This window comes from Plecotus auritus (assembly GCF_963455305.1).
Source record: "Plecotus auritus genome assembly, chromosome: 12".
Lineage (NCBI taxonomy): Eukaryota > Metazoa > Chordata > Mammalia > Chiroptera > Vespertilionidae > Plecotus > Plecotus auritus.
The window spans coordinates 44,621,288-44,631,394 of NC_137778.1; the positions used below are offsets into that span (position 1 = coordinate 44,621,288).

Here is a 10,107-nt window from a genome sequence, read left to right on the forward strand (position 1 = left end):
CTCTTTGGCCCCTTGAGCGTGGCTCTTCCACAAAATACCACGGCCTGGGCGAGTCTATGTTGAAGAAGTGGCGTTAGAAGTTTAAGTTTAAAAAATGTGGCTCTCCAAAGAAATTTCAATCGTTGTACGGTTGGTATTTGGCTCTGTGGACTAATGAGTTTGCTGACCCCTGGCCTAGGCCATAGGTAACTGGTAACTTCCCTTTTCCCAGACCCTTCAGGGCATAAGCAGTGCCCCTGGGCGGAGACCACAAATCCCCTCCTTGTTACTGTTATCACATTCATTGCTGACTGTTAACTCCCCTGCACCCACCCGTGAAGGCAGCTTGTGTCCATCATCTCACTTTCTACCCAATCCCAGAGGTCCCCCCCCTTTGCTGTCTCCGCCTCCCTGATCATCACCAGTGGATTTCACCTGCCGCACACAAGTCTCCGCCTTTGATTGATTGCCGGTATAAGACGAGGTGGAACCTGCCCTTGTCCGGGCACTCTCCCAATACATGGCCAGTCTGCTTCCTCACAACGTCCACACTTTGGCTCACATAAACTCACAGGAGTTCTTTACAGGATTGCACGCTTCTGACGTTAACAGAATTCATCGGAGCGAACGACGCGGTGACGGGATGGGCACGGAGGAGGGAGACTGGAACTAGAACCCGCGGAGGGAAACCGAAGCCGTTCCGGTGTTAGGTGCCGGCGGGACTCAAAGGCCTACGTGACCTCGGACTCCCTGCTGGTCAGGGACCGGCTGCAGCGTTTTCTCACTGCTCCCGAGAGCTCGTACCTGGGCACTCGGACCTTCCCGGCATCCAGCCTCTGCTCTGAAGGGCACCGATGCCTCCCGTGATCAGCGGGGGCAGGAACACTGGCTCGGGCACCCGGAGGCATTCAGAACAGGTGCTGTGGCCCCGGAGCCACGCTTCTGGGGTTTGTGAACCTCCGCCCCCCGCGCCCCCCCACTGCAGGGCTCTCCCACGATATACCAATCACTCCCGCCTCCGAACAGACGCTGGCTTGTGCAGGAGGGGATGGAGCCTCGGCTGCTTCCATGTCCCTCACTGTCCCAGGAAAGCCTGCCATCGGGGCTTGTCTTCATGAAAAGCTGGTATTGGGAGAGTTGCATTTGAGGGCGGAAGGGCTGGGCTGGTGGCCTTAGGTCACACGGTACACGCCCCCCTGCCCTCCCTCCCCCCAGTTAGGTGTGAGCCCAAGGGGGCCTCTGCCAGGCCACGCACCCGAGGAGCCCTGCCTGCTCTCCCGGGCGCCGCCTCACAGTCTTCCCGGCCGCAGCACCTTCCTCAGCAGCAAAGCAGGAACGAGAGCGACACCGAGGCCCCAGCAGTGACTCCACTGCAAGAACTGAGGCCAGTCCCTGCCCAGCAAGCACCAGCTCAGTGACAGCTCTCCGGGATCCGGACCTAAGCCTGGCGGGGGCTCCAGACGCCGTCCACTGACAGTAAGAGGACAGTCCACCTGCGGCCAGGTGTCCAACGTGAAACCCCTCTCGGCGTGCCTTCTGCAGGGGGCACAGAGAGGGCTCCCCTAAAGCCTTCCCGGAAGACCAGCACCGCCATCTCCCTCCGGGTGGAGCCAGAGGACAGCGGTGCGGGGCCTGGCGCGGGAGAGGGTTCGGGCAGCAGCGCAGGGCGGGGCCAGGAGCTGGGCCTGGCGGAGACGCTTGTCCAAGTGGTTCTTAGGGGGACGGGGACGCGGACCACACGGCTAAAGGATGAAAAGGCTCGGGGACGAGGGGGACCTGTGTGCGCTTTACTTTCTGCCAATCTGCATTCCCTGCCTTAGCAATCATACCCGGCACGTGGCCCTTACGCCGTAAATTGCTTTGGATGAGTAAGTGATGGGAGTATGAGGATTTCCCCACGCGGTGAAGGAGGAAGCTAGAAGGCAGAGGTAGATAATGTGTCCGAGATTACGTAAGTAGCTACCAATAAAAACTGACATCCGCCCCGTGGCAGCCTGACACCGGGGCTCGGTACCCTAATCAGTTACAAATGCATCAAGAACAGGCACGTGATGGTCAAGGGAAATAGAAAAAAACATCTGTGTGAAGGTGCAGGCCAGGGGTCCTCAAACTTTTTAAACAGGGGCCAGTTCACTGTCCCTCAGACCGTTGGAGGGCCGGACTATAGTTTAAAAAAAAAAACTATGAACAAATTCCTATGCGCACTGCGGGCCCGGGACGAGTCGGCTGCTAAGCAGGACAGGCAGCGGCACCCGGCGGGCTGGATACATGTCCTCGGCGGGCCACCGGCCGTAGTTTGAGGATGCCTGGTGCAGACTATCACAGTGTGAATAAATATGCAAATTCTAAAAAAATAACACAAAAAAACAGGAATGTCTGGTTGCAATAAAAAAGCAAAAGTCAACGGATTCCACTTTGCGACAGAGTTGGTGCTGTCCAGGGCCACCCACGCTGCTGTGAAGGGTCAGAGTTCTTTCCACAGCTGTGCAGTAGTCCCTGGTGTAGATGTACCACAGCTTTACCCACTCACCTGCCGATGGGCCCTCGGACTTCCACAAATCTTAGCTATTGTAAATTGCGCTGCTGTGACCATGGGGGTGCATGCATTCTTTCTGACTGGTGTTTCTGATTTCTTAGGATATAGTCCTAGAAGTGGGATCACTGGGTCACATGGGAGTTCCGTTTGAAATTAACACTTTTTAGATAAGAAAGCGTCTAGGGTGGGTAGTCACCTCCTAGGCCAGTGTCCTCCCTGACAGAGATCAACTTCCACCTTCACTGAGCCTGCTGTCCTTTTGCATCTAAGATAACGCACCTTAGGAAAGTCAGGGTAACTAGTAACTCCCCTTTTCCCGACCCCTCAGGGCACAACTAGTGCCCCAGGGCGGAGACCACTGATCCCCTCATTGTCATTGTTAGCACATTAACTGCTGACTGTTAACTCCCCTGCACCCACCTGTGTAACGGCTGCATGTGTCCATCATCTCACTTTCCATCCAATCCCAGAGGTTTCTCCCCTTTGCTGTCTCCCGCCTCCCTAATCCAGTGGTCGGCAAACTCATTCGTCAACAGAGCCAAATATCAACCGCACAACGATGGACATTTCTTTGGAGAGCCACATTTTTTAAACTTAAACTTCTTCTAACGCCACTTCTTCAAAATAGACTCGCCCAGGCCGTGGTATTTTGTGGAAGAGCCACACTCAACAATTTGGCTCAAATAAACTCACAAAAATTCTTTCCCGCTCTGAATGTTTCTTACGTTAACAAAGGCGTGCCTCCAGGCTGCCGTGTGAGGACCACATGCACCTTTATTGCTGTGTTTCCTCCTGCTCAGCCTGGTTCCCACCCCGCTGTCCTCACAAACAGCCCCGCCTGGTGGGTCCCGGGTCTCTGGCTGACCTGCTCCCTGCAGATAGCTCCACGCTCCCTCCTTTGCCCCGCCCACAATACCTAGAGGAGTGATAGACAGGGCCAGGCACCCAATGACCTTCGCTGACAGGCAGGGCAAGTATGGGCTTTTACCTGGGAGGCACTGGGAGCCTGGGGCACAGTGGGGCTGCCCCGGGATTCTGGGTGTAGTTGGCGGGACTCAAGCTGTACACACACAGGAAGGACCCTGGAAGCAGGAGATAGGCAGACTGTGGGCTCTGTGCCCTGTCCCCGGGGGGCTCTGTGCCCTGTCCCCGGGGAGCCTGCACAGCAACCCATCCTTTTACAAAACTGGGGTGAATCCCTGGATCTAGAAAGGGGCCTGGGGTGACCTAGGGACAGAGCGCACACGTGCCACCTGAGGTCAAGGGGCCCGCGGGGCAGGCTGTCTCCTGCAGGTGTGCACAGGTGACCCCCCCCCCGGCTCCCCCTGGGGCAGGGCCCGCCCTCGGTGCCCACCAGTGTTGTTGGCAAAGAGCTGCACTTCTTCCAGGGTGTGGAGCTGCTCCTCGGGACAGCTGGCCACGCAGAGGGCGGTGGGGCCCAGCCGGCCATCCTTGCCGTCCAGGCCGCAGGAATCCATGAAGAACACGTGTCTGGGAGACAGGAGACAGGAGGGGACCGCCTCAGAGCAGGTCTTCTCCTGGGGGTCGGCGTGGGCCTTACAAAGTAGCCACAAGCTACCAAATGCGGGCGTGGCGAGCAAAGCCTCACGGCAAATGCCTCCGCAGAAGTCAGCCCGCCACGCCGCGGGGCCACGCCGCGGGGCCACACTCCACTGTGAACTGGCCGGGGGCGGGGCTCGGTGGTTAGCTGCAACCCATGAGCCGGGTCACCGGTTCGATTCCCCGTCAGGGCACATGCCCGGGTGGTGGGCTCGATCCCAGGTAGGGGGCGTGCAGGAGGCAGCGATCAATGTCTCTCTCTCATCAGTGATGTCTCTCTCTCCCCCTGTCCCTCCTCTCTCTCTAAACTCAATAAAGACATACTTTGAAAGTAAATAATAATGAAGCCAGAAGGAGAAGGAGATGGAGATGGAGCCCCGCTTTTATCTACGGACTTGCTAGTAGCGTGCACAAATGTATACGAAACATCTCAGCCCACGTCCATGTCCAACAGTAGGGGCCGCCTGAGGGTGGGAAGGGGCCGACTGGGCCTCGCAGAGGGCTGGAGCGGCCAGCACACACGGCTCTGGGCACCCACAGAGAGCACCCCTGCCCCAAGCCCGTCTACTTCAGGGAGTGGCTGGGCCGAGCCACAGGAGGGAGGCTGTGAACCAGAGGCCCCCCTCCCCGTGCCACGCGCCGCGGAGGAGCGCGCAGACAGGCGTGGGGTGGGACAGGCCCGGCACTCCCTGTCGGGACGCGGGTTTTTCTCCACCGAAACAACACGGGGGATGGGGTGCCCCTGCTCACACGCCCCTGGATGACACATGAGGGGGAGGATGCTGACAACTGGCGTTCCGTGAGCCTTAGCCGGGCAGAGTCTCGGATCCTGCCAACGGCCTGGCCAGGCGGGAAGAATGAGCCAGGCTTCTCAGGACGAAAACGCAGCTCGGCCAGGTGAAGGGCTCGCTCGGCCCTGACCGAGGGCGCACCCAGCCCACAGGCGGCAGAGCCCAGTCTGGTCTGAGGGCTGTTGATCCTGAAGCCGTGGCCTCAGAGATTTGAACGGGAAACCGGTCCCAGGCTCAGAATGACCAGTTGACGCCAAGTCTGACATGGAGCCCCTGTCGGTTGGGAACTTACGTGGACGCTTACTTTTTTAGGGTCATGTCCTGCCCCGAAAGGGGGGCCCCTTCCACGGGGGCGTTCTTCCTGCCGCACACGTTGCCGAAGCTGTCGTAGCCGAAGAGGAGCCTTCCTGTGGCTCCGGCCGCCACCGAGGAGCCCGCGATGAACATCTGGGAAAGCCCGGTGGCAGGTGAGAGCTGGCCAGGGGCTCAGGGGCGCCCCCCCACCCAGTGCTGACATGAATGAAACCAAACACACTGCGGGGCATCAAGGTGCCCCCCTCACACGGTCACCAGGTCACTCAGCTTTTGTCCAAGGGCCAGCCAGGGCTGTGCCACTTCTTTCCCCGAGTGTTCACCCGTCTGTCCGCCCACCCGCCCACCCCGTCTGCTCTCCTTCTCCCTTCCTTGCGTTCCCAGGTTTCCTTCCTTCCTGCCCTCCCTTCCTCCTCTCCTTCTCTCCTTCTTGCTCTTGTCTTAGGAAAACTGACCCTGAAGGTTTGACGCACCACAGCCGATACACACCAACACGCCGTGTGTGCTGAGTGTGAATGTGGTGTTTTGAAATGAGTGCTTAAATCAGCCGTGGGCAAACTACGGCCCGCGGGCCGGATCCGGCCCATTCGGCTGTTCTATCCGGCCCGCAGAGCCAAAAGAGCAGAGGGTTCTCTTGCTCTCCCCTCGGCTCCTTTACTTTGAATTTATATTGGTTCACACAAACACTCCATCCATGCTTTTTTGTTCCGGCCCTCCGGTCCAGTTTAAGAACCCATTGTGGCCCTCGAGTCAAAAAGTTTGCCCACCCCTGGCTTAAATGCACACACACACACACACAGAGAACCTCAGGAATGCTGCGGACAAGAGCACCTTGCAGCTGATGGTCACTTTTACCATTTCACAGTGAATGTGGAACACTGAAATGCCACCTCAGGAGGTCAGTCCCAGTAACCAGCACGGACGGCCGCCTGGCAGCCTGAGTCAGACCGTCCCCGAACACAAACACAAACGCGGGGTGCGAGTTTCCCAGCCGCGCACGCTGCGCAGGGCACCACCCAGGACTCAGGACGCCGGCGTCGGTCCGGCACTGGGACGCAGCGTGCCTCCGGGGACGCCCCGTGTGACACCATGCGTTTCCCAGGCGCACTGTCCAAGCCAGCGCTGTGGGGGTCTGCACCGCACTCGGCCACTTAGAAATCAAACAACAGTCCGCAGGGCCCCGCGTCCACCGTGCGGGGACAGAAAGATGCCGCCCGGCAGAGGCCTAAAGAACGCGCCCCGTTCTGTTTCCCGCGTCTGTGCTTTAACGACGTGCCAGCAGCTGCTGAAAGCCCGTCAGCTCGGGAAGGGCGCTCCCCGCTCAGATCTCACGGAGGAAGGACACGGGCACAGAGAGGCCTCCGCTTTACTTGGCAAATGGCCTGCTCTGAGGGCGCTTCCCAGCTCTGCCGCCTCTCAGGTGGCCCGTCACTGTCACTGTGCAGGCGGTGCTGACCCAGAAGGCCGCCGGGCCGGGAGCTCGGCAGTGATGGCCAGGTTTGAACCGAGCAGGGGCTGGGGAAGACCGTTAAATAACACAGGAGCCCAAGGTCAAAGCTGCCAGGTGCAGGCAGCACAGAGGCTCCCGGCTGAAACACCAGCCACCTGTGGGCAGCCCACAGACCTCCGGCTACAACACCTTTACGGCCGGCCTTTGTGGAACCAGCTGGGAAAGTCAACAATAAATGCTTTTCTAAAGAGAGAGGGATGGGGACGAGAACCCTGGCATTTGAGAATCTATTCCACTTTAACTCTTCTCAGCACGGGCACGGCTCTCTGGTGCTAACAGCGGGCTTTGGGGGTTAATCACCCACCAGGCTGCAAACGCAGCCTCCATCGCCACGGACGGACGAGGATTTCACCCACGCGGCCTGCGAGGGTGGAGGGAGGCTTTCCCTGCTGCTGCCCACAGCTCTAAGGCCAGTGCAAAGCCTCAAGATCCCGCTTCCACGGGGCACGCCCAGGACCAAGACGGCACCGCCTGGGGAGGTCTGCCAGCAATCACATACCTGGAAACCGGAAAGAAACTGGGGGTGGGGGCGGTGATCAGCTACCTCACTAGCGGGTTCGTGGCACAGGCCTGCTTCCCTCGGCTAAGAGTCATTTATGTCCAGACTCCTGTGTTAAAGGAACAGCGAACGCCAGAGGGACATTTTAACCTGGGGGCTGAGATGGTATAAGCCAGTGGTCGGCAAACCGCGACTCTGTTGACTGTGTTTGCGTACCACTGGTATAAGCACCTCCAGGAAGTGAGTGTGAAAGACAGACGGCACGCGGGCTAAGAAACGATCCCGTTTCCCCGGCTCCTACCCCACTGCCTCGGCCCTGATGGGGCCTTCTGTTAGGATGCCCTGCAGGCGCCAGGCAGCTGTCCAGGTGAGCCACACAGCTGACCAGCGTTCCGGGACAGCGTGGATCCCGCCCACAGGCAGGTGCCTCTCATCGTGGCACCAGCTTTCACCTGGTACCCCCGTTCCCCCCACACACACCCCTAGGCTTCCCCAGGAAAGGCCTAGACATGCGGTTTACAGTTGGGGCACAGTTCTGTGGGGACCCCCACGCGGGTGTCCTCCCCGCCAGGCGGCCACGCTCACCAAACCCGTCCAGAAGAGGAAGAAGAGGAGCAGCCAGGCCGGGTCGGTGCATTTCCTGTAAATCTGAGGCCGCCACGCTCTCTGCGGGGGGGTTCTCTCTGCAGACACCTGCCGGGAGCAGAAGGGAGGGCCGAAGAAAGGGCGAGGTCACCCTGTGGGTCCGGCTGGGGGGCGACCCGAACTTGCTGGAAGGCTGCGCCAGGAGCTCCCTTTGTGTGTGTGTTCCCGGCTGCGTTTCTGGGAGTTTGAAAACACCTGCTGCTTGCTGGGTGGGCGAGAGGCCCCCAGGCGCTAGGCCCCCACCTGGCGGTGCACCTGGGGGCGCCCCTAGGCCAGCCTCGCCCCAGCCAGCGCCCCCGCAGAGTGGGGTCCGAGGCGCCCGCCATGGGTCCCCGGGGCTCGGCGTGCGGACAGGGCTCTCCGAGCAGAGTGGGGCAGGTGCGCGCAGGTGGGGCCCGAGTCCCTGCCCCGGGTCCCTCCCCGCCCCCGGCGGCACTCACCAGGCTCCGGGCGCCGAGGCACCGCATTCTGCGCTCCGGGCGGGACTTGGGGCCACGCAGCGCCCGCAGCCGGCAAACCCCGGGCGAGCGGCGGGCAGAGGCGCAGCGCCCCCCGGCGGCGTTGGCTCCACGGAAGCCGGCCCCTTCGGGGAGGAGAGGCACCGCCCCCCGCCTCCCACCTGCAGCTGCGCGGCCCGAGAAGCAGGAAGCCTCGGCCGGTGCGTGGGGAGGGGCCGGGCAGGTGCGGCGGGTCCTCCTCCCACAGGGGAGCAGCCCCGCCGCTGCCAGGTGCTCACTGCTTCACGGGCGTCACGGAGCCACGGCAGACACGACCCCCTTCCTCGTCGGCAGCGAGGGAAGCCGAGGCACGGACAGCGGCGCCATCACTAGCCCAGGAGACGAGACGGAGCCAGCAAACTAGGGGCAAGGGGCTGAGCCCCGACACCCCAGGGGACGCCCTCAGGCGGGTGTCTGCGGACCCCACCAGGACCCCCCACAGTCTGTCCCTCCACCAGGGCCCCCCACAGTCTGCCCCTCCACCAGCGCCCCCCACAGTCTGTGCCTCCAACAGGGCCCCCCACAGTCTGTCCCTCCACCAGGGCCCCCCCCTTCACCAGGGCCCCCTCCTCCAGGTGTGGGTGCGGGAGGTGGGGCGAGAGATGCTGGGGGGCAGGGTAGGTGCGCTGAAAGAATTGGACTGAGATGTTAGTGGAATTCAAACAACAGCAGACCCTGGCTATGGTCAGGGCACACGCTGGGGTGCTGGCATGCGGGCTCATCCCCAGTGGGGGGCGTGCAGGAGGCAGCTGATGGATGATTCTCTCTCATCATTGATGTTTCTCTCTCTCTCCCTCTCTGAAATCAACAAAAAATATTTTTAAAAATATTTTTAAAAAGAAAATTTGTGTTGTTAATCCTCACCTGAGGATACTTTTCCATTGATTTGTAGAGAGAGTGGGAGGGGGAGAGACAGAGAGAGAGAAATATCCATGTGAGACACATCAATTGGTTGCCTCCCGCAAGCGCCGAGGCCAGGGCCGGGGATCAACCTGCAGTCCCCAGGCTGACGCTCTATCCACGGAGCCACACCTGCCAGGCGCTAAAATAAATTTTAAAAAAAGCATTGGCTAGTCCCAAATAGTTATTTTATTTTTTAAAGAAAGACCTGTCTTATACCAGACCCTAAAAAAAAAACCATTGCCCTAGCTGGTTTGGCTCAGTGGATAGAGCCTCGGCCTGAGGACTAAAGGGTCCCAGGTTCGATTCCGGCCAAGGGCACATACCCAGGTTGCAGGCTCAATCCCCAGGGAGGGGTGTACAGGAAGCAGCCGATCAATGATTCTCTTTCATCATTGATGTTTCTATCTCTCTCTCCCTCTCCCTTCCTCTCTGAAATCAATAAAAATATATTTTTTAAAATCCCTAAAATATAAATATCCTATTCTTGAAACACACCAAATATGTTTATATTAATAAATTCACAATAACATTAAAAATAAAGCCTCATCTATTGCCTTTAGAAGATTCTAGGGGCAAACTCTTTATTTTGGAAACTGGTGGTAAATGAAAGGACAGGACCGAGCACAGGCCCCGCCTCCCCAGTGAACCACACTCGGGGGAACCGCAGGACTGACGGGGGTTCTGGCGTAGCGGTGCGGAAGGAACGACAGGATTTAGGGTGTCAGTTCTCCAAACACACCACAAAGGGGCACCCCGACACCAGCTCCTCCCAGTGCAGAGCACCTGCACCTGAGTCCCCGGGCCTGACCGCCCAGCTATAAGCTGCGCGGGGAGGAGAGGAACAAGCCCAGGGACACCGAGGCCGCCACCAGCAC

At 59.5% G+C, this 10,107-nt stretch overlaps 1 protein-coding gene across 1 annotated transcript in view; it reads right to left on the bottom strand.

Annotated features, from left to right (window-relative positions):
• SLC44A3 (solute carrier family 44 member 3) overlaps nt 1–8,377 on the bottom strand; it is a 35,366-nt gene extending 26,989 nt beyond the window's left edge. The window contains exons 1-5 of the mRNA XM_080648191.1: nt 8,273–8,377; nt 7,773–7,880; nt 5,171–5,313; nt 3,870–4,006; nt 3,504–3,597 (exon numbers count right to left, since the gene is read on the bottom strand). Coding sequence (XP_080504317.1) covers nt 3,504–3,597; nt 3,870–4,006; nt 5,171–5,313; nt 7,773–7,880; nt 8,273–8,299 — 509 coding nt within the window. The 5' untranslated portion in view covers nt 8,300–8,377. The remainder of the gene's footprint in view (nt 1–3,503; nt 3,598–3,869; nt 4,007–5,170; nt 5,314–7,772; nt 7,881–8,272) is intronic.
• Between the last annotated feature and the right edge of the window lie 1,730 nt (nt 8,378–10,107).